Below are 24,355 nucleotides of genomic sequence, written 5' to 3'. Positions count from 1 at the left end.
AAGGAGAGATCTGAGTCGAAAATGACGCCTAGATTCCTGGCCGTTGTTACAGTTTGGGGGGGAGCGACTGAGTCGTCTGGCCACCAAAGGGCTGGGCAGAAGGAGGTGTTCTTTCCAATCGGGAGAATCTCCGTTTTATTTGGATTACACTTCAAATGATTTGCGTTCATCCAATGGAAGACCTCCGTTAGGCAATTCTTGAGGTTGAGCTCGGCGCTGGTAGAGTTACCGTCCAAAGGCACGATGAGTTGAGTGTCATCGGCGTAGGAGGTTACTGGTATTCCAAAGGATTCAATCAAGGACAGGAGTGGGATGAGATAGATGTTGAAAAGGAGGGGACTTAGAATAGAACCCTGCGGGACGCCTGAGGAAGTCGTCTTCTCTTTTGAATGGAAAGGGCCCAGAGCGACGGTCTGTGATCGGTCAGCAAGGAATGATCTTAGCCAGGATAAAGCGTAGTCTGAGATCCCTATGTTCATCAGTCTACTGATGAGGATAGAGTGGGAAATGGTGTCAAACGCCGCGGTCAGGTCAAGAAGAATGAGGATTGAATTTTTTCGCTGATCTTGTAGCAGTTTGATCGTGTCTGATAGTTCTATCAGCGCTGTTTCCGTCGAATGTTTGGGACGGAAACCCGACTGCTGTGGATGGAGTATGTTATTTACTTCCAGGTATTGTCTAAGTTCTCTATAGACCAGTTGTTCGGTTATTTTTCCTAAGGCTGGGAGTAGTGAGATCGGGCGAAGATTGGTCAGGTCAGACGGTGGTTTATTGGCCTTTTTCATAAGGGGCTTGACAATTCCTTTCTTCCACCGGGGGGGGGACAATTCCTGTGCTAAGCGACGAGTTGACTATGTCGTTGATTGCTGGGTTGATTACGTCAATAAGTTGGTGAAGAATTTTGGGTGGACAGGGGTCGGAAGGGGAGCCTGATTTGCAGGCCAGGATGACTTCTCTGGTTTGCGCCAGTGTTACAGGGGAGAAACTGCTCAATTTACCGGAAAAAAAGTCAGAGGGAGGGGAAAGTGAAGAGGTACAGAAAGGGGGGAAATTGCTTTGAATGGAAACAATTTTGTCTTCAAAATAGTCGGAAATTTTGTCGCATAAGTCTTGAGATGGAGGTATTTCTGATTGCAGTGCTTTGGGCTGGGTGAATGACTTTACTATAGAAAACAGAGTCTTTTGTTTTTGATGGGATTCTTTGATGGCGTTCACATAGTAGAATTTTTTAGCTGATTTAATACTCAAAAGATAGGATTTCCTTGTTTGAATATATAAGAGACGGTCATCGATGTCGTCTTGGGCTTCAAATACAGCAAAACTCCTGTCAAGTTTCATACCATCTATCACCCACCTGGTGACAGCTCCGCCTTCACAGAGGAATTCACTAACTTTGGGAACGACTAATACTCGCAAAGCGACAATCAGATTTTTATTGGAGACTTTAATCTTCACTGGGGCAATCTGGAAGATTCAGTTGCCAACAGGCTTGCCACTTTTCTCTTAGGAAATGATCTTGTTCAACATAACTCAAAACTGACTCACTAGAAGGGCTCCATTCTTGACCTTGTTATCTCCAAAGTAGATATGCTAACAGCTGTTGATCCTACACCAATAGACTGGTCTGACCACTTTCTCATCCCCTGGTCTCCGCACCTATCTTATTCTGTTACTCTTGGCAAACCTAAAAGAACTACTACCTGGTCCTGCACCACCAAACACATCGACCTTGACATTTCGTGCAACACCGCTATGAGCTCCCTTCCAATCTTCGACCCCTACTCTGATGTCAAAAACCTGACCACCCAATGTCTCACCAGTCTATCAGCTGTAATTGATAATGTTGGTCCACTGCTCCGTGGTTTAATAAATCCCTCTACAAAGAAAGAAAACAATTTAGGAACCTTGAGAAACTAAAGAGACATTCTCCTTCCACCACCAATCTATCCAATCTCCGCCTCACAAGATCTCGTTACCACAAACACATCTTCCATGAAAAAGCAACTCACTTCAGAACACTCCTAGATTCTGCCAAAAACAGACCAAATAAGTTATTCAACTTTATCAAAAGCACCAACATCTCTCCCTCTCCCACCATATTTGACGACCCTCCCCCCCCAAGATAGCAGCAGAATTTGCAGAATTGTTTGATGAAAAAGTAAAATCACTTGTGGATTGTGGATCAGGTCACCCATTCTACCCCCCTCCTCGCCCTGAGGACACCAAATTCTTAGTCCCATGGCAGAACTTTGACATCATCACCGAAACGGCACTCCTTGAAAGCATTCTAGAAACTAAACCCTCTAATCATCCCATTCCCAGTCACATTGCCATTGACATTTATACTCACATACTCTCCTACTGGACCAGTCTGATAAACCTCTTCCTCAACTAAGGCTCCCTTCCTGCTGGCACAGGACAGGTTACCCCCACTTCTTAAGAAAGCCTCTGCTGATGCGAAAGATCTCACCAACCTCCGCCCTGTCACCAACCTCCTTTTACTTTCTAAAATTTCAGAAAGGTGTGAGGTGAAGCAACTTTCCCACCATATCAAGGTCAACTCCCTCCTTGACTAATTTCAATCTGGTTTTACCCAAGGCTGCAGTACCAAAACAGCCCCACTTCACGTGATCGATGATGCCCTGCGAATACTTGGCTTTTGGTAATTTTGTCTCCTGATCCTTCTTGACCTTTCGGCAGCCTTTGACTCTTAATCACAACACTTGTTTGAACACTTTAAAGCTAAGAATGGGTTTTGAAGGCATAGTGCTCAAATGGTTCGAATCATTCCTCTCTGGCAGATCCCAAATGATCAAAATTACAAATGGTCTCTCCACTTCAATGGCTGTTGCACAAGGCGTCCCTCAAGGCTCGATCCTCACACCCACACTGTTCAACCTTTGCATTGAATCGCTGGGTAATCTCCTAAAAAAAAATCTGTGATCCATGGATGACACCCAAATCTACCTAAAGGTGTCTTCCACTCGTGACATTTCTATCCTCAACACCACTCTCAACTTCATCCACCACTGGCTATCAACTCATCAACTAATGCTGAATCCTTCCAAAACAGAATTCCTTCTCCTTTCAACCTCACTATCTCCTCCTCCTATCCAATCCTGGATGAACAATCTTAACATTTCCAACAACAAACCTATCATTGTTGGCAGTGCCAAATCTCTAGGCGTCTTCCTAGACAAAAGGCTCAACTTACAGTCCCATATCACTACCATAGACAAAAATGCACGGTACCAACTGTGCCTGCTCTGACGGGGTTTGGCGCTTCTTTCATGAGCAAGACCTAAAAACCTTGGTTCTTGTCTTTCCAGATAGGAATACTGCAACTCTCTCCTTGCTGGCCCACCCAAATCCCACATTTCCCCTCTAAAATCCATCCTCCTCTCAGCAGCTCGCTTCGTATATGGGGCTAAAAGAAATGATCACATCACACCCATACTGCTGTCTCTTCGTTGGCCTCCTATTGAAGCGAGGTCAATTTACAAGACTGCCCGAATCACCCACAAAGCCTTACACACCTCCACCCCACGCTATCTGGCTAATAAACTCAAAATCTCAGGCGGCTCTAGACCTTCACGAAATGCGGTAAACTTACTGCTCGAACCTCCTACCTTCAAAAGGGAAAGATTTATGGCTCAATCCTTCTCTGGTAATGCTGCCAGAATCTGGAACTCACTTCCTCGAACCCTCCGAACCACCATCTCTTTCCTGACCTTTAAAACTGATCTTAAAACTCTCCTCCTCCAAAGGCACTTCCTCGAATAATTCAATCCATTTCCTGTCTTTTACAGCCATGAGGTCAACTTTGTAAATTTGTATTTTACTTTTGCTTTAACCTAACGCTGACACAGTTTATTTTTTACAATATAAATCTGCAACTTGTTAGCTTTGTAACTGCTTATATGTAACTTGTTAGCGTGCTCAACCTATCTTGTGTACCTTAGTAACTGTATATATGTAACTTGTTTGTGAGTTTAGCCTAACTTGTGTACCTTCTGTAACTTACCTGGTTCTTTAGTAAAGCGCTGTAACACCCTTGGGTAAAGTTTGCGCTATATAAAACTGCATTAAATAAAATAAATGTAAAAAAAAAAAAAAATCGTTTAGGAGCACTGCCTCCTGGTGTACATCGGCGGGTACTATCAACGAAATAGGTCTAAATGCAAATGTCCTGTTTTTAGGTCTCGCGTGCGTTGCAGGGCAGAGCCCTGCTCCGCCTCCGCAAGAAATTTTGTAAGAGAGGACTTTGAGAAGAGGGCTTTAAGTCCTGGCCTGCTCCCCTCCCCCCTCCCCCCCCCCCCCCCCCCCCCCCCCCTTAGTTAGAGTCGGGGAGGAGGGAACAGGAGTGGATTCCAGAGCACAAATGAACTATGCGTTATCCTGCACCCACTGAAGAAACCGTGTGGATACCTGCATCCAGTAAAGCAACGGTTCAACAGTACCAGATGCTGTTACTTTCTCTTCAGCCTCTCAAGTGTGTTGGCCGTATGTGCTTGAATTATCGTAAAGGCAGGTCGCTACTGCAGAGATATGCCAAGAGCTGGATGCGGCTCCGTTTTGTTAGAACTTTTACCCCCCAAGACTTCACGAAGAACCATGTCCCCAGGTTTGCTCATTTGCTACTTCCGATCATTACAGATGTAGAATGCATTGCGAGTCCAAACTGCGAGAAGAGAGACATTAAGACAGCAGGTTTGACTAAATTATGCGGCAAGAAAACACAAATTAAATTATTAGCCACATTTTGCGACGGTATTACTTCTTTGGTCATTTGTACACTTGTAACAAGGTTGCATCTCGACATCAGTGTAACACACAAATATACTAATAAAAAACCCAAAGGTGACCTGTCAAGTTTTGCAGCAGACCTTCCACTACTAGGTGGCAGCACTTGTAGCTGCGTTTTTTTGTAACTGTCTGAACCGTTTAAGCAAGCAACATTTATTTGTTAATATTTGCCGATTGTGCGGCAAATGTGGCAGATACATAATTGTGCAAAAAAAAAAAACAGAGTGGCCGCACATTAGCATAATTCCACTGGCCCTGGGCAATGACGGCTAGAAACGGAAGGGCCTCTTGTGTAAATACGGTGTGGAGTTGTGCATATGCCAGAGACTTTTGGATAACACGAAGGGGCTTTACATGAGGAAAAAGCAGAACTTGTTTCAAGTTTATGGGTCAGGCTCAAATTAGAGCAGGTATGAGAGCGAAAAAGTAGCCTAATTGATTTTGGAGTATGTGCTGGAGGTGATGTAGTAAAGCAGCCTTTCTACCGATTTGAAACCTGACAAATTCGGTTCAGACTCCGCCTCAGTAATTGGTCGACAATTGTGATTCTGGACGAAACCTTTCACTCCCCTGTGCCCAAAATCATGAGCACATTTTAAACGTTAATGTATACTTCAAAGATATAAATATCCACTCTAATTGTACCGTGTATAGTGCTTCGTACAACTGCAGTGGAGGAGGGGGAGGATTTGAAGTGCTTACCCACATGAATATCAAGTTCCACTGTGTAGGTTCTTTACTGGCGTACTGGAAACATTTTCTCATTTGTTGTATTGAACCCGGCTTGTTTCAGTGATGACTTTACACCTGAATCATACTTGCTCTGTGATAGTGAAGGGCTGTTTAAGAATGCGGTAAATGCAAATGTTTTTTTGCCATTTCCGCCTCCCTCCAGGGCTCTTTGCAACATTGTTCACCCTCTCTGTAATGGTGAACTTCATCTTGATTGATCTGTGCTGTCCCTCCACCCCTGCCTGAGTCCCATTTCCTCCATTCCCACATTGTGTTCCCCTGCCATGTTGCTCCCAGTGCTACTATGTTTCGTCCTTCCATGCCACCTATGAATATGCCCCAGGGACCACAACCGTGTCTCCTATTCTTCTTTCCACAATGTCTTCCTTGTCCCTCTGTATCTCCCTACTGCTGCCCTGCTGTTCCTTTCTACATGTCCCCTTTACCCATCCATGCACCCCCTTACCAGAGATTCCCATGTCCCCCCCCCCGAATCTGGCTATGACGACTCCCTTTATGGCTCTCATCCGCATCCTTTTACCATGGGGGTGTTCGTTGTGCCCCTGCCTCAAATGCTCATCTCTGCTTCTTCCTGCTCACCCTGATCTTCCTCTTTTAACCACACGTGCCCTTTTAACCTTTGTCCTTCCTTCCCTCCCCCTCTCAACACGTCTTCCTTCCCTCGCCTGCCTCAACCTCCCCACCCCCTGCTCGTTACCCCTTCCAAAATACCATGGGCTGCCCTGACCAGCCAGACGGGGCTCATTTCCAAGCTCATTTTCGGGTGACCGCAATTAGGATTTTACTTTTGAAAAGTGCTGGTCACGCAGGGAGCATGCATATTTTCCACATAAAATTGAGATGAATGGGCTGCTCACAGGGTTTAACTATATTACAGGGTTAGTTTTAAAGTTTATTTTATGTCAACAAATATTTCTGCACTAAATTACAAACTACGGTTAGTTTGGACCAATGGATGAAGGGTATTCATTTCTAAGGGGAGACCCAGAGCGATTGGTCACCAAGGACGCTGTGTTAAAATCCAGTGCATTGTGGGAGTAATAGACCAAAGGCAATACGGTTAATATAACTGACCTAAGGCACAGGAAAACATGATTTATAATTATGTGACATTTCCCTGTTCACAGGGCTGTAAGTGGGATAAAAAACTGCGTGCGGGTCTCTCAAAGGGGCGATATTATTAAGGGCGTGGCTTAAAAACACCTACGCTAAAAATCTGTGCTTAGCATAGTGTGCCGCTCCACTGGTATTTTGCTGCTTCTGTCATTGCATCTAGATATAATACAAGTAACATTACACCTACAACAATCCAGGACTATTGGCTTAATCTGAAAGAGACATGTTAGTGATAGATTCCTTACTTTAGAATATCCACAGGCATCAGACTGGATCCGTAAAGTTTTTTCGTCCGCAGTACCCTTGTGCGTTGGTAGGTGGCGTCGTGCGGCTCCGCGTCCGTCACTGGCGTCGTATGCGCTGAGATGACATCACGGAGACTACTTAGGCGCCACCCATGTGCGCTGACGTCAGTTCTTTCTTTTTCCGCACCAGTAAGCGCAGATCCGGTTAGAGCATGTACCTTAGTCACTTTTTGACTATCTTTTTGAGACTTTTTGTCTCCTGTAAGTTTGAGTCTACTCTGGGGCACGTAGGGATGCCTGGTTTTAGGTCTTGTGGGGCCTGCTGTCGCAATATGTCGGTGGCGGACCCCCACGAAGTCTGTCTCTACTGCCTGGAGATCGACCACGACTCTCGGTCCTGTATGGACTGTTTGGCCATGGCCCCGAAGGCCTTTAGGGAGCAGCGCCGGAAACTGTTTGAGATCCGGCACTCGTCCCCGTGCCGTTCACGGTCCAGAGGCCGCTCCAGAGAACACTCGCAGGGCCTCCAGCATCGCTCCTCGGGCTCCAAGTCTTCACCCTCGGATGAGGGTAAGAGACGACACAAAAAGAAGTCGAAGAAGCGTTGTCGCTCTCCGATGTCCCCCCGTCAGTCCCCGGATGCAGACGAGGGGGACAGGGGTTCTGCCCCTGCGGCTCCTTCGGAGCCCGGAAGTCCCACATCCTACCCACCTTACCCGGGTCTGTCGTGACTCCCGCACAGGTGCAAGAATTTCTTGCTACCATGGACCGCCTGTTTAGGCCTCGGGCTCCCGCCGGTGCACCCTTGGACCCCGCGGTCCTGTGTCAGGATCCTGTCGGGCCGGCACCGCAGGATCCGGCGCCGCTGGCTCCAGCCACGACGCCACAAGGTCCTGCGCTGCCGGCTCCGGCCCCAGCACACCCTCGGCTCCACCTTCGGTGCCGCAGTGGATGCCATTTGTTCCACCCCTGCCCAAGGTTCCCGGACAACTTTGTCCCTACCTGGGATCCGCATTGGGACACGGCCCCGCCCGGCACCGTTCCCGGCACCGTTTGTTCCTTCCCCGGTCCCTGCCCTGCCGCCGCAGTCTGTCCCACATACGGCAGAGGTGGAGGACGACTGGGAGGGGTCCGAGGACCCTCTTGCTCGTCAGTGTGACTCAGAGCAGGACTGGGCGGATGAGTTAGAGGAGGCCTGCGGCCTTGATCTCTCCTCTGACCCGGGTTTGCCTCTCCTCCGCCTACCATGGAGGAGGGCGCTTCGTACACGATGGTGCTCCGTCGGGCCGCTGAGGTCCTCCACCTTGATCTCCCTACAGTGGCCCTAAAGACTAATCTCCTCACTGAGGTGCTCCAGACGGCGTCCACTTCGTCGAAGCCCCTGCTGCCCTTTAATGACTGACGTCTTACTGGGCACTTGGTCACGGCTAGCCACAGGGGCCCCTGTGGATAAGAATGTCGCCAGGCGTCATCGCACGGCGCTGTGTGACCCTGCCTTTCTGACCACTCATTCTACGCCCGAGAACCTAGTCATCCAAGCTTTGACGTCCCAGAGTGCCTTTCCCACAGCTCCGCCGGATAAGGACTCTAAGAAGCTGGAGCAGTTCGGCAAGCGGTTGTTCTCTTCGGCCAGCTTAGGGCTGTGGTCGGTGAACACAGCATGCCTATTGGGCCGCTATTCCCACGCGATGTGGGATGCCGTTGCACAGGTGTTGTCTCAGTGTCCTGAAGAGACCCAAGCGTTGCTGTCTCAAGCTGTTGCAGAGGGTAAAGATGCGGCTAAGTTCGCCATTCGGTGTGGTTTGGACACCGCGGGCTCACTAGGTAGAGCAATTTCTACGACTGTGGCGCTTTGTCGCCACGCCTGGTTGAGATCTACCAGGTTCTCGCCCGATGTACAAAGCTCACTCATGGATATGCCCTTTGATGGGACTTGCCTGTTTGGCGATAAGGCCGACAGTGCGCTGGAGTGTTTTAAGGACTCGCTGGCTACTGCCAAGTCCTTAGGCCTTTCCACAAAAAGCCCAGTCACTCCTGGTTTTCGTTCCTTTCGAGGCCACGGAAGGGGCGCCCAGGCACGTTCCCTCTTGGACCTCCGGAACGTCAACAGCTTCCTCCGGAAGGAGAAGTTCAAAATGCTGACTCTGGTCTTGCCTGCCCTTGACCCTGGAGACTGGATGGTAGCGTTGGACTTGCAGGACGCATATTTTCACATTCCTGTCCGGCTGGCCCACCGGCGTTACCTGCGGTTCACGGTAGGCCTGGGGCATTTTCATTTTGCCGTGCTCCCCTTCGCCCTTACCAGCGCCCCTCGGGTGCTCACGAAAGTGATGGCGGTGGTTGCAGCTCATCTGCGCAGGTCAAGGGTGTCAGTCTTCCTTTACCTCAACGACTGGTTGCTGAAGGCGGGCTCGCCCCAGGCAGTCATCTCCCACCTTCAGACTACGGCCGACCTCCTGCATTTGCTGGGGTTCTCCATCAACGTGCCGAAGTAGCACCTGAGTCCCTCTCAGCAGCTCCCTTTCGTCGGAGCGATTCTGGATTCGATGTGGTTTCGGGTTTATCCTCCCGAGCAGCGAGTCCGGGATATTCAGGCTATGATTCTGATCTTTCAGCCTCTATCCCGGGTTTCAGTCAGGATGATCCTCCGGCTCCTGGGCCTGATGGCCTCCTGCATCCTGCTAGTGCAACATGCCAGATGGCATATGCGGGCTCTGCAGTGCGACCTGAAGTTCCAGTGGGCGCAGCATCAGGGCAACCTGTCAGATCATGTTCAGATCTCGAAGGGCACTGTACAACCATTGCAGTGGTGGCTCACGAATCGCGATTGGGTCAATGGCAGATTCCTCTCCCTTCACCAACCGGAGCACACAATGGTGACGGATGCATCCCTCCTGGGATGGGGAGGCCACTTGGAAGAGGCAGTGATCAGAGGACTCTGGTCTCCGGCGGAGTCCCGGCTCCATGTCAACCTTTTGGAGCTTCGGGCGATCCGACTTGCACTGAAGGCATTCCTTTCCTCTGTCCGGGGAAGTGTGGTGCGGGTGTTCACGGACAACACAACCGCCATGTTGTATTGCAACAAACAGGGTGGGGTTGGATCCTGGACCCTATGTCAAGAGGCTCTGCGCCGCTGGACATGGCTGGAACATCAAGGCATTACCTTGGTGGTTCAACACCTGGCAGGTTCTCTCAACGCCAGGGTGGACAAACTCAGCTGCCGGTGCTTGATGGATCACAAATGGCGTCTGAACTCTGACTAGGCGCGAGGTCTCTTTCAGCAGTGGGGAGAGACTTGGTTAGATCTATTCGCCACCGAAGAGAACGCGCAATGTCATCAGTTCAGCGCTTTGGAATTTCCAAGGCGGCACTCACTAGGCGACGCTTTTCGTCACGAGTGGAGTTGCGGTCTATTGTACGCCTTTCCGCCTATACCACTTCTGCCCAGAGTGCTGAAGAAGATTCGGCGCGACCGGGCCCAAGTCATCCTTGTGACTCTGGATTGGGCACGAAGGTACTTGTATTCCGAGCTACTCAGCATGGCGATCGATAACCCCGATCCGACTGCCTCTTCGGGAGGATCTTCTGTCGCAGCAGCAGGGGACAGTCCTCCACCCAATCTTGTCCAGCCTCCACCTACATGCATGGAGATTGAGAGACGACAGTTGACAGTCTTCGATCTTCCTCCCGAAGTCTGTGATGTCATTCTGGCAGCCAGGCGTCCCTCCATTAGAACGGTATACGCCTGCAGGTGGAACACATTTGTGGCATGGTGCACAGCAAAGGCTGTGGATCCCCTCTCTGCCCCTCTTTCTGAGGTCCTTCTGTTCCTTCTTTCTTTGGCCCAGCAGGGCTCTGCTTTGGGCACTATCAAAGGTTATCTTTCGGCCATCTCCGCCTTCCTATGGCTTCCAGATCAGCCTTCTCTGTTTAAGTCTCCGGTTGTTAACCGTTTCTTGAAAGGCATTACGCACACATTTCCTCCCGTTCCGTTCATAATGCCTCAATGGGACTTAAACCTTGTTTTGACATATCTGATGTGCGCTCCCTTCGAGCCCCTTCATACTTGTCCTTTGCGTCTTCTCACTCTTAAGACGGCTTTCCTGGTAGCTATCACCTCTGCCAGAAGAGTGAGTGAGCGAGCTCCAGGCTCTTTCTTCCAAACCTCCTTTCCTTTCTGTTCATCCGGACAAGGTGGTTTTAAGGACCTGTCTTCTTTCTTGCCAAAGGTTGTTACGCCCTTCCACATCGGGCAGACCATCACTTTGCCCATCTTCTTTCCTCCTCCGCTTCCTTCAAAACAGGAAGAGCGGCTCTACCGTCTGGACCCAAAAGGTGCGCTCTCGTTCTATCTGAAGCGCACACAACAGTTCCGGGTGGATGACCAACTGTTTGTTGGCTACGTGGGCGCCAAACAAGGTCGGGCTGTGCACAAACGTATAGTCTCTCGGTGGGTTGTTCTGTGCATAAAAGCATGTTACTCGTTGGCCAAGAAGGAGCTTCCTGTGGGCTGCGTGCCCATTCTACCAGGGCAACAGCAGCCACTACTGCCTTGGGACGCGGCATTCCCTTGCAGGACATTTGTCAGGCAGCTACATGGGCTTCGCTGCGCATGTTTACCAAGCATTACTGCCTTGACAGTCAAGTCCGGAGAGACGGCTTCTTTGGCCGTTCTGTTCTCCATGACTTTCTGGTGTAATCTTGTTCACAGGCCCACCACCGGGGTTGGTATTGCTGGGGTATCTATTCTAAGGTAAGGAATCTATCACTAACGTGTCTCTTTCAGATGCACAAGTTACTACTTGTGTAACTATATATCTGCAAGAGACATTAGTTAGTGATAGATTCCTTACCGCCCCACCCATCCTCCGCGTTCTGCGAACTGATTTCTAGGGTTCAGGTCATCCCTTTCAGGGCCCTAGTTTCATGGCACCAGTGGTCAGTTTCTTACATGGCTCTGCGTTCCTAGCGCGGAAAGTCGTGTACAGAACTGACGTCAGCACGCATGGGTGGTGCCCAAGTAGTCTCCGTGATGTCATCTTGGCGCATACGACGCCAGTGACGGACGCGGAGCCGCACAACGCCACCTACCGACACGCAAGGGTACTGCTGATGAAAAAACTTTCCGGATCCAGTCTGACACCTGGGGATATTCTAAGGTAAGGAATCTATCACTAACTAATGTCTCCTACAGATATATCATTACACAAGTAGTAACTTGTTCGTCAGTGGGTATTAGTTGCATAAGATAAACGAGCATTAAAAATGCAATAGGTCTCGCCTTTCATTAAGTTAAAGCCATTTGCTTTGCTGTACAATACCATTAGCAAAGCAAATGGCTTTAACTTAATCAAAGGCGAGACCTGTTGCATTTTAAATGTTTTTTTTTTACTCTTTGCCCTCACGTTACTTTTCCTGTTTCACCATTAAACTCAGTTGTGACTCTTCCCAAGCTCGGCTGCAAATGCATCGAGTAGCAAGTGTTGTATATTCCTCCCCAAGCGTAAGATTCGTCTTGTATTGGGAATATTTCAAGTCTCGTGTTTAGAAGCATTTTACAGGTATTTATTTATTTAAAGTTTTTGTATACTGCACAAAAGGCCCGAGAGTAGCAAAGCGCTTTAACGGGAGTAGAAAAGAAGAATGGAAAATATATAGTAAAATTTGGAAAATAAAAACATAACGCACCTTTTTCCTTTGAAATATATTTCTGGATGCACGGAATTCTTTGTTTGCACTGTCTTGTGTTTTTATAGGATGCTTTGAGCAAATCTGTCCTTTTCTCTTCACACATGTTCTCATTGGAAGGATTATATTTTTCAAAGGCGTACCAATCTACATGCGTGCATTTGTATACATTGTACATCTGGATGACATTCCAGGCACTGATTAGAAGCAACTACGATTGTATTTAGCTGATGGAGAAGTAATTGTGGGCCTTGGAATTTTGCTCTAGATTTTTTAATGTGATGTTGATGTTTTACAAGTGGAATAAGGTCTTATCATTGTGCATCTTCTCTCTGCTCTTGCCTGCTGTGCTTCTTGATGCTGTAATAACAAACTATTTTTTTTCCCTGTGATTATTAATGCTAACACATTGGTTTACATTAATCTATATTATTTTGAAAACAACTTTAAGACCAATAAACGTTATATATTTTTGTTAATTTTTAGTGATTCCGTACAGAGCAGTCATTATCCCAATAAAAAAGATAAGTAATTCAATTACTACTTCCAACCCTTGGATTTGTGTCTCTGGAGAACTTGGTGACACTGGAGTCATGCAGATTCCAAAGAATCATCTGGAAATGACCTTTGAGGTTCGTCTTAACTTGCAATTTATTACCCTATGTTTCCTATACACGTTATTTTTTCCATTTATTTTGAGGTTTTCTTAAGCGCTACAGAATCAGAGCCACCGCATGTTGCACCTAATGACTGGAAACCAGGAAATATAATACATGTTACAAAAACGAAAGTTTGAGAAACAAAAAATATTTGGTACTTTATTAGAAATGCAATACAAGAGGCAATTAGTGAAATGGAAGGAAAGGGTTACGTTATCGCCTATTATTGCATCAGGCAGTTAAACTAGGGGGTGTTTGTGTATGTAAATTTTGTAACATGGAGTGTTAGGATATTATATTAAGTATGTGACAATGAACAAAATCGGGAGTGTGAGCGGTTTGTGAATACCAGGTAAAATACTAGCTACCCATAAGGGTTAGAAGCCAAGCAGGTCAGAACTTTTCATAGGAGATGTTTGGATACTGTTAACAGTACGGAATGGAATGGGCTCCCTTTCAGTGCTGCACTTTCACACTCAGTGTGTTTTTTTTTATCTCTTTGGAGCAGCTCACTATGTTTTTAATAGAAGGTAGGACACTTGATGTAAATGTTGTGCTGGGTAAATGATATCTTTATGATGATATTTGTAAAAGAAATACATATTTTGTTAGGTCTCGCCTGCGAACGCAGCGCGGAGCGCTGCTTTCGGCGAGATCTATTGTTGCTGACTTGCCTCGGAAGGGGGACAGGAGATGTGCACGCGCAGGCTTTTGGCGGATTTGAGTTGGTGTACGCGCCTACAGCCACGCGGCGTGCACATCTCCTGTCCCCCTTCCCTCGCAAGCCAGCATGCAGTTTCGCTTTCGTCCTCACCAGCCTCCTGTAATTCACGCACGTACAGACAGACACGCGACGTGCACATCTTGTGTTCCACTTCCAAGGCAAGTCAGCAATTTTGTGCCATCATACTCACTGTTGCCACTGATCCTTTGAACATTTGCGCTGCAGATCTGGACGATGCTGTTAAAATCCCGGGACGGGGAGCGCTGCCGGCCCAAGTGCCTGTACATGGTGGCGGTAGTGCATCTGCTTTTTCTCGCTGCTGTGAAGGCTTCCCAAGTGCTACCTCCTTCGATCCAATACGGCGATCTGACGTGCCCCGGTACTGCTCCCAAGCCCTCTCCACTGCTCCGGACTGCACCCTAGCGTTAGGTCCGCTATAGTCGGGTCTCTGAACCTGCCCCAGCTATCAGCTGCGTACCCAAACACCCATACCACGCATGCGCCACACGCTGAGCAAGGCACGCTGAGCAAGGCACGCCTTACGGCGGGCGCACTCGATCCTTACGAGCTACGTCATAAGGGCTTGTTGTCTGCAGTGAGGGAATGCATCGCAGCCCACTGAATCGCCACGCAGCTATTCGCGCCTTTGGTCTGAGGATACGCCAGCGGTTCTGAAACTGACATTTTCCTCCTACAAGCCACCTGGGTAGATGTACTTTGGCCTGGGAGCCCCGCTCTTGCTTTATAATCATGGCGCCTGGTGCGTGTAAATTTAAGCCGCATGGAAGCTGCACTTAGTGTTGTAGCACGGTGCCCACTTAATCTAATATACAGGGCACCGCGCGCGCTATATGTTCGACCATGGCATCGCTTTTTTAATGTTCCTTTGTCCTGTCACTGCTCGTCTTGCCATCCGCTTCTGTTGCTTTAATGCAGGTACTACTTCTCCTTGTTTCCGTTGCCGTGCTTCATTTTCTTAGCTGTGTGCGGCATGTCTGCTTCATGGTGTTTGCGTTTGATTTTATTTTCCCATAGTGGCGATGCCCTCCCCTCTCGTACTCCGTCCCCGCCTCTGCAGCACACACTATGCTGCGTCTCCTCTGGTTGCATTCAGTGCTCCTGCAACTGCCCCAGCCCCGCCTTCACCACTTTCACTCTCGCAGGGGAAAAGGTGTGTGTTTATTTAAATAGGGCTTCTGTTTTCAGCGGTCAAGGATCGTCTGAAAACAAAAGCACTTTTAGCTTGTTAATAGGAGTTGCGGGAATTCCACGAACCGAGTTGATTCATTAGATGGATTAACTGTTCCTACAAAATGGTCCAGTATCGAGCAGGGTGCCATCGCCCGATCCTGGAATTTCGTGTAACTGTATTTTGAGGTTTTTTTTTTTTTTTTTTTTTTTTGCCTCAATGTGCAATTTAAAATCGAAACCACGAGCCCCAGAATGCAACGCTCCGTTGCTAAAAACGTTGGACTGATGGAATAGTTTCTTGACAACTGCCGCACCCCGAAAAGCGCAAGCCTAGGAATCTTACATGTGAAATCGACGTTGCCCACTTAGCGGAGAACGAGTTCCTCCAACCCGCCAAAGAAACTGATTCTGAGGACATTACATGCGAGCATAGATAACTTTTTGGCCTCCTATCCGTTGCTTCTTCCTGTGTATTCATTTAAAGGGCCATCTAGTGGATGGGGAATAGCAGTTCCCTTCTTCAAACCTGCATTAATAGGATTGCTTTAATTTCTTACATGGCATATGTATAGAGCGTACGTTGCTACTTGTGTTTATTACTCCCCCCTTCAAAAACAAAATCAGGCTGTGCATTTGCTTCCTGGGGTTGTTTTTGACTTTCCAGTGAAACCATCAGAACTTTGATACTGTTTAGATCGAGGATGCATAATGTTGGTTTTTGACGTTTGTTTTTGTGAGGCAGTGTTGCAAAGTGGTCGCCAGTATTTGTGGTCCTCCTATTCACAAAGGAATGCTGTGTCGGGGCTGGTGTCCCGGTGCAGTAATTAGTTTAGCACAGTGGAATGTGCGACAGTGTAGATGGCGCTAGCTTCTCACTAGTGATAATGGCCGCCCGATTTAGAGATGTAATGTGATCTTACCACTTTTGAAAATAACATTTGAGAAATGCCTGATGACCAAGCAAGTCGTTGTCACCTCTTTGTCTGCTATTTCAGATTTTTGCCCCATCGTTAAAAAGAAGTTGGCCTATAAGCCTTGGCATGCAAGAAGCTAAATAGTCCAGACTGGCGTAAGGTGTCGAGCTATTAAGCAGTAGGGTGCTTTACAGTGTTCGGGCCGAGGGTACCCAGCATAGAGGAGTTGTTGCAGCGATTGTTTACCCCTCTTCGGTGTTTAATCTGTTGGCAGGTATGAGAGTACATTCTGGGAGGGAGGAGGCCTGTGGCAGGGCTGCAAGATGAGCATGGTGAGATCGAGGATGTGTTTGGCTGAACATAGCTTAGTGGGGATGGGGAGGGGCTCGGACTGGCAGTTGATGTAGAGGAGGAGCATCGGCCAGTGCTTTGTTCACCTGAGTGAAAATGATTTTACTACTACAGTGCTGTGCCACCCAACCCCAGCTATTAGTTAAAACAGCCAAAGGAACACATGGAGTCCTTGAAGAAATGGCGGGCTCTGATAACACTGGTTTTACTTTTTGTCTACTGACAGTCTCACGAAGTTTTTTTTTTTTCTCTTCATGCTATTAGGTGAATTTACACATACATTCGTGAGGTGATTGTTAAGAGTGTAGGGAGATAGGCGAGGTTAGCTGAATAAAAATGGGTATTCCAAGAGGGTTGCAAAGCATCTGGAAAAAGCATGTAAAATGTTTTGACTGCCATTAAGTGATTCTGCATAATGCTAACCGAGGGGCTTTTGCAATAAAGTCTTTAGTGCAGTTGTCATCCAATCTTAGTTTTCAGATACCCATTTCGAGGCAGACTTGAATTTAAGGTGAGTGCTTATTTAAAGTTTGAGTTTCCTGTTTAGGGACACTTAAAAGAAAAAAAAAATACTACATACTTAGTTTCTGCACGTGTGACATCAAATTATCCATAGCTATACTGGATGAGTTTATTTATAACTGAATCCTTTGGCAGTGTCTCCAAGTGTCATGTGATTGTCACCATAGATATGTAGTGGAATTGTATTCACTTAACCTTCCATCTGGCTGCCCATTATGAGTCTTAGTCACTTGATGTGTTCTGGCTGCCCATTATGAGTCTTAGTCACTTGATGTGTTCTATGTGATAACTGTTTATGAATAATTCCATTCCAAAAAAGAGGCAACTCCCAATACTCCACACCACTCATTTTTATCCCTGCTGAGTAGCAGCCACACTGGTGTACAACATGGCTAAAACACATTACCAAAGCCATTATCTCTAGCATAGGCTTTGCCTGTTATTTTTATAGTCTGGCTAGATAGTGCAGCTGCTGCCAGACATCTATGTGAGCATCATTGGAGGGGCTTTGGCTCCACCCACATGTTGGGTGCCAGGAGTGTATGCTTTAATTGGCAAACGTTGTGTGCTTCCACAAACAAGCATTTGCAATGCAATAGGTCTCGCATTTGCAAAAGTTTATGCTATTGGCATTGTTCATGACAATGCCTTTTTTAATCTATTTTATAAAACAAACATATAAATAAATGCCATTATCATTTACAAAGCCAATAGCTAGTGTTGCATTATTATTAGCAATGCCAACTGCTCACACTTTTATAATGCGAGACCTATTGCATTGCAAATGCTTGTTTTTGTTTGTCACTAAATTGGAATTGTGACAAGGTAGAGAAGAGGAGCAAAGCCACAGTGGTCTCATTGAAAAAATGTAGTTCTGTTTTGTAATTATGCTTTATATGGTTCCCTGGATTCTTTCCCAACCCGATTGCCACTCTGAACTATTCACAGGAAAAAGCAAAGTAAGGGTTTTAAGAGATGTGCCCTCGGGTAGTGATATACAACATAAATTGTGCATATATTGTTGCTCTCTGCTAAGCTGTTATTACTGGATGCTTCTAACTGCAGATTCCTCACTTTGTGAATATACCCAGGCACCAGACTGGATCCAGAAAACTCAAAAAACAGCGCTCCTGCACATCGTCAGGGTAACTTAGTGCGACTCGGTGTCAACTCCGTAATGCTCCAGAAGTGGCAAGCGCATCGTATATAAGCGCCACCCATAAGTGCTGACATCAGGTCCTTTCTTTCCGTACCTTTAGACACGGATCTAGAGCTCCGCTCTCTATGTGAAGAGATTCTAATGCAAAGTTTCCATATGCAAGGGACATGTCACCCACACAAAGGACAAGGATTAAACCATAAATGGACTGTCAAAAACATATGCCTGTCACAGATCCACCAGGTTTGCCTCTGGTGCCTCGGTTCGATGCATGATTCCAAGACCTGTGACGACTGTGCCCAGATGAACCGATCAGCCATCTGAGAATGTAAAGTGAAGCTCTAAGTGGTGAAGCACCAGAAGGCTCCACTTCAATCTGCTCCAGATCAAACTCAAGAGCATGGATCTTCTCCCAAAGTCATCCTGTGGCAGATCTTCATGGGAAGGTGCAAGGTTATCACAGTGCATCCCAGTATTGCGCCTCTTCCACTGAGGAGTTGATAAACCCTAAGTTTCCGGGTCCCCCTGCAACATCACAGCAGGTCGAAGCTTTTCAAGAGGGCATGCTGAGCATCTTTGGCATGCTTTCGGCTCACTCTGGGGTGCCTTCTGGTTCCAAAAAATCGCAGAGACCTCCAGTCTGGTCACTACTGGCAGTTATGCCCTTACCACCGTCTGTGCCCCATTGAACCTGCTTCCATACTTCGGGTGTGTCACCAAATCTGCGCTGGCCCCTCGTATGTTGATACCAGCATCAACATAACTAGCACAAGAAGAGAAACCCCAACCCATTCTAGTATCCGGCTCTGACCTGGTTGCAACTTGATTGGAGCCACGCCGATCTCTTGACATGGCACAACCAATACTGAATTCATCAGAGTCAAACACAATTCCACTGGCGCAGGCAGGCAGGCAGACAGACAGACAGACACCACCCCCCCATTTTGGTTTGCACTCTCCCATAGCCAGCCGTATGGAGACAACAATGGTAGTGATGGGGAAGAGTGCTCCTCACCCTATGTTGAAGACAATTGGTATGTGGACTTGCAAGATGTCAGTGGGCTGGAAAGCTCATAAAATACTGGATGGGTTTCACCTCCAGGCCAGCAAGAGAAGAAAGTACTTCTTTCACCATGGTGATTAGGAGGGCCACTGAATTCCTTAACTTTCACCTCCCTACTATGGAGTTAAAAACAAATATACTGACTGAGGTCCTGCATCCTGTCCAGGCAAAGACAGAACCTCTTTTGCCTATCAATGAGACTCTGACAACGCTTTCAGGCACTTGGGTTAAACCATACTCTGACCCCCTGTCAACCGCGAAGCCGCCAAAAGTCTGCTTCAGGCGACCTGAATTTCTTGATTCCAAGCCCAACCCCTGAAAGCTTGGTGATGCAGGCATCCACTAGAAGAGGAACCCTGGATATGTTTGTGAAACGAATGTTCTCCTCGGCCTGTCTTGCCTCTAGGTCGGTCAGTGCAAGCTGTTTGCTTGGACGCTACACCCATGCACCTTGGGACATGGTGGGTGAGTTCCTGCCTCCATTCTCTGTTTACGTGCTTCATTATCCCCAGAGAATGCAAGATAGTCAGGATGTGGCCAAATTCCACATCTGCTCCGGCCTAGACTCAATGAATTGTCTAGGTAGAGGTATGCTAACTAGTGTGGTGCTGTTTTGTGAAAAGGCAGACTCTGCCCTGGTGCGTTTTAACGAAAGCCAAGCAATTGCATGCCCTTTAGGTCTTTCAGTTCTAGTCTGGCAATCCCCACAACAATTCTGCCCTTTTAGGGGCTATGCCAGGGGCTTTACGTATAGGCAGCGTCATGCTCAACCGCCCACAAAACAAGCTTCCCAGCTCTTTTGTGGTCGAGGTCGTGGGCTCAACCAACAGCAACCTGTTGGTTGGGCCCATGATTAGAGGCAGATAACTCTGACCTTCATCCTTCTGGCAACAACCATGAAATTCCTTTAATGCCCCTTTAGAAGCGTAGCCATCCGGTAGTAGGTAGGATCAGCCACTTCCTGCATGAGTGGCAGCACATTATGTTTGACAGATGAGCACCATTCAGGGGACCATCTGTGTATCTTACAAAAGAAAGTGCAGGCTCTTTTGTCAGAAGGAGCCATGGAGAGAGTATCAGTCACGGAAGTGGGGACTTGATGTTGTCTCCTGTTACTTCCTTGTTCCCTTGCAACATCTTCCTGAGCAAATTTAAATTCAAAATGCTTACCCTGGTCCAAGTTCTATCTGCCCTGGATCCTTGTAGCATTGGACCTGCAGGATGCTTTTTTCCTCATCCCTCAGAACCTCCACCTTTGAGATGTACAACTTTGGTATCTATTCACAAGGTGAGGAACCTGCTGTTTGAAGTATTCATCAGAAGAACAATTTATTTTCCTTTGGTAATGTTCTTTCTGATAGATACTGTATCTAACCACAGTTTACTCACTGCATTCTTTGCTCCCCATTCTGTAGAGTGGACTTCTGAGATTCTAAAAAAAGTTCAGAGTTAGGTTTAGTACATTTTCCCCCCAATCTGATACAGTTGATCTAAGGATGTGGAAAAAGCTCAAGATATCATTGTGAAGTGGTGGAATCTATGTATGGCTCAAATTGTCCCTTCTGGAGGCAGTGCGGGTCGCTTCGGATCTAGTCTGGGGATAGTCGCAATGGGAGGAATCTGCCATTGGATAGAGTATCCTCCAGAAGGAACATTACCAAAGCTAAGTAATTTGTTCATCAGACTAACTGACTTAACCCATTTGTAGAACTGTGAAATGGGAATGTCATATAGACTGTATAATGCAAAATGTTTCCCCTTAGTTCAAAGTGATGGATTTTGGGATAATGTCAACGGTGGAGAGTGATCATTATTCACTTATTGTGCTTATAACCAGGAAAGGTTATGATACAGAAACAAGTGTCATGCGAGAATTTAACCTTGGTTTATGAATAACCGAAAAATTTAATGAAGTGGTCTAAGATTAAAGGGCACAAAATCCTGTTCCGTGTAATGACTGCTAGTATGAAAACACTACAAGAGATTGACACTTGACAATGAGTATGTTGTGTGTAAACGTGAATTAATTGTTAAATATATTGGTGTTCATCGTACCAATCCAGTAAGAAAAAGATATGAAAAAGTAAAAAATTAATTTTAAGGTTTTCATTATTAGTACAATATAACCAAAGCTACATTTTTGGAGGAGGTAAAATCATATCAAGAACACAAATTATTGGCAGAAAAAGCTACAAGAAACTCACCTGAGGTGACAAGAAGGCCATGATAGATACATATTGGGAAGCATTATTGGAGATGGGCCGACATTAGGAACAAAATACATTTTGGGTGTTAATTTCCAAGGGAATAAATGACCTAACAAATAAACCTCCAAACTGTTAAACTTGGCATCAAATTATTCAAACTATTTTATCGTTCTAAAAAAAGAGAGCCAAGTTTAACAGGGTTAGCTTCTGTTGCAAACTAGAAAGGGAGGATAATGTTGCAGAAACAAACTATTTACTCACAACGAGATATTAGAGACTGGTCTGGTGGCTCAGTGGACTAATGCGTCTACTGCAGGGGCCTGTGTTCGACCTCAATGTCACAGGTTCAAATCCCTGCGGGTTCACTCGGCCTTTCATCCATCTGAGGTCGATAAACTGAGTACCATTGAGTTGGGTAACAACAAGCATCTGTTATTCAGCGCCAAGATACCCTTACTAACACATTAACAGCAGATGTATCCCTTACTAGCTGGGTAGCTTATCTTCAACAACACGCAGTGCAAGGACTGTGAAGTCGCCAGCAAACAATGTTCCACATCAATCACTTAGAGCTCATGGCAATCTTTCTAGCTCTCAATGCCTTTCAAGATCACCTGTCTGGCAAAGCTGTGTTAGTCCGAACCGACAACATGACAGCTATGTATTACATACAAAAACAGGGATGGGGACACTCTCTCCAACTGTCCCACTTAGCCTAGGACATCTGGAAGTGGGCTATTCACCACAAGATTTATCTCCTGGCGGAACACCTCCCAGGAGTCAACAAGCAGATTGCGGACCTCCTCAGCAGGCAGAGGTATCAAATAAACGAGTGTGAACTTCACCCTCAAGTTCTACACCCATACTTCCAAACCTGGGGAGTCCCTTACATAAACCTGTTCGCAACATCCAAAAATGCCAAAGCTTCACCTCCAGGCATCCACACCCTTTGTCCAATAGCAATGCTCTATGGATGAACTGGTCAGGGATATTTGCCTATGCTTTTCCGCCTCTCCCACTCATTCCATCAGTGGTTCGGAAACTCAGGCAAACATCACTCACGCCAATACTAGTAGCTCCAATATGGGCACGTCAACCCTGATTTACAACCCTGTTGGAACTCTCTCTGGTACCACACCAAAAATTAAATTTGACTCCCAGTCTCCTCACACAGAGCCATGGACAAATCAAACACCCAGATCCCAAACAGCTGAACCTTGCAATCTGGCTCCTGAAGTCGTAGAGTTTGGTTATCTCAACCTTCCACCAGACTGTACGAACATTATTAAAGAGGCTAGAAAGCCTACCACAAGGGCCTGCTATGCAGCCAAATGGAAGTGTTTTGTAATTTATTGCAATATCAATCATATCAACCCTCTTGATGCTTCCATATAGAACATACTGTGCTACCTATTACATTTGCAGCAGTCCGCATTGGCCTGTACATCTATCAGATTGCATCTTGCTGCTACAGCAGCTTACCTTCAAAATAGGCAACACTGGTCGCTATTTAGAGTGCTCTTAATCAAAGCATTCATGGAAGGACTAAAAAGGGTAATACCACCAAGACTTCCACCTGCCGCAGTATGGAATCTTAACATAGTCCTCACAAGGTTAATGGGTCCGCCATTTGAAACCATGCACAAATGTGAACTACAGTGCCTTACTTGGAAAACCGCTTTCCTCATTGCAATCACTTCATTGAGGAGAGTGGGTGAACTACAGGCACTAACCATAGAAGAACCCTTTTTCCAGTTACATAAAGATAAAGTAGTTCTTCGTACCAACCCTAAATTCCTACCTAAGGTTGTGTCTGCATTTCACATCAATCAGTCAGTTGAATTGCCTGTATTCTTCCCTCAACCTGACTGTTGCAGAACGAGCTTTACATACCTTAGATGTCAGAAGGGTTCTTTTGTATTAAACTGAAAGAACAAAATTGTTTCGTAAAACCAAACAACTCTTTGTAGCTTTTGCACCACCTCACAAAGGCAATCCGATCTCCAAATCAGGAATTGCTAGGTGGATCATCAAGTGTATTCAGATTTGTCACCAAAAAGCTAAAAGGACTCTCACAGTACCCCCTAGAGCACATTCCACTCACAAGTAAGGGGCTACTATGGCTTTCTTAGGGAATATCCCTATTGCTGATATCTGCAAAGCTGCAACATGGTCCACACCACACACATTCACCAAACACTATTATGTAGATGTGTTCGCAAGACAACAAGCTAATGTGGGCCAAACAGTACTTAAAACGTTATTTCAGACAATTCCAACAGTTACAGGATAGCCACCGCTTTGGGGACACTGCTGTATAGTCTATGCAAAGCATGTGATCTACAGCTCACATGCCTCGTACGAAAAATGCTCCTTACCCAGTATGCATCTGTTCTTGGCATATAGAGCTGTAGAATCTCATGCGCCCACCCACTTCCCCGGGTACCTGTAGCTCTCTGTTTTACTACACATACTTAAGCATGGACATCACTATTCTTTACTACTACTCCATGCTCTTACCCTCTGCGGAAAACAATCTGAAGATGGAGCCGATGACCATGCGCGCTATCACCTAAGGGAGGAGTCCTTTACCTCGTGACTAGGGAAAACGTCTTCCAAAAACAAAGTGCAAACATCCGGACCCAACACTAGATGGCGATCTTATGCAAAGCATGAGATTCTACAGCTCTACATGCCAAGAACAGATGCATACTTGGTAAGTAGCATTTTCCTTATTGAAGAGAGCACTGTACACACATCAGAGAACTTTTTAGAGGTGTGTTTCATGACTAACTATTGCAGCTCTTTGATATGATATGCAATCAGCTGACGCCAAGAGATACAAATAGTCTACCCATTGCACTTGTGAATACCAGTAGCCTGTGGAGATGTTATTGCAGCAGTCCTAGGTAAAGCAATTTTCCGTAGTCCAGGTAAGACGTTACCAGCTCCTGGAC

The 24,355-nt window shown here is 46.6% G+C and overlaps 1 protein-coding gene across 4 annotated transcripts in view; it reads left to right on the top strand.

The window, feature by feature from the left end:
* DENND5B (DENN domain containing 5B) overlaps positions 1–24,355 on the top strand; it is a 535,468-nt gene that overhangs the window by 446,024 nt on the left and 65,089 nt on the right. For all 4 annotated transcript variants that reach the window (XM_085652367.1, XM_085652366.1, XM_085652363.1 and 1 more), the window contains one exon: positions 13,095–13,240. In XM_085652367.1, coding sequence (XP_085508493.1) covers positions 13,095–13,240 — 146 coding nt within the window. The remainder of the gene's footprint in view (positions 1–13,094; positions 13,241–24,355) is intronic.

Source organism: Triturus cristatus, chromosome 4_1, assembly GCF_964204655.1.
Source record: "Triturus cristatus chromosome 4_1, aTriCri1.1, whole genome shotgun sequence".
In the NCBI taxonomy this organism is placed as follows: domain Eukaryota; kingdom Metazoa; phylum Chordata; class Amphibia; order Caudata; family Salamandridae; genus Triturus; species Triturus cristatus.
Note: the sequence above shows the minus strand (reverse complement) of the source record. Positions and strands in the feature narration are given on the sequence as shown.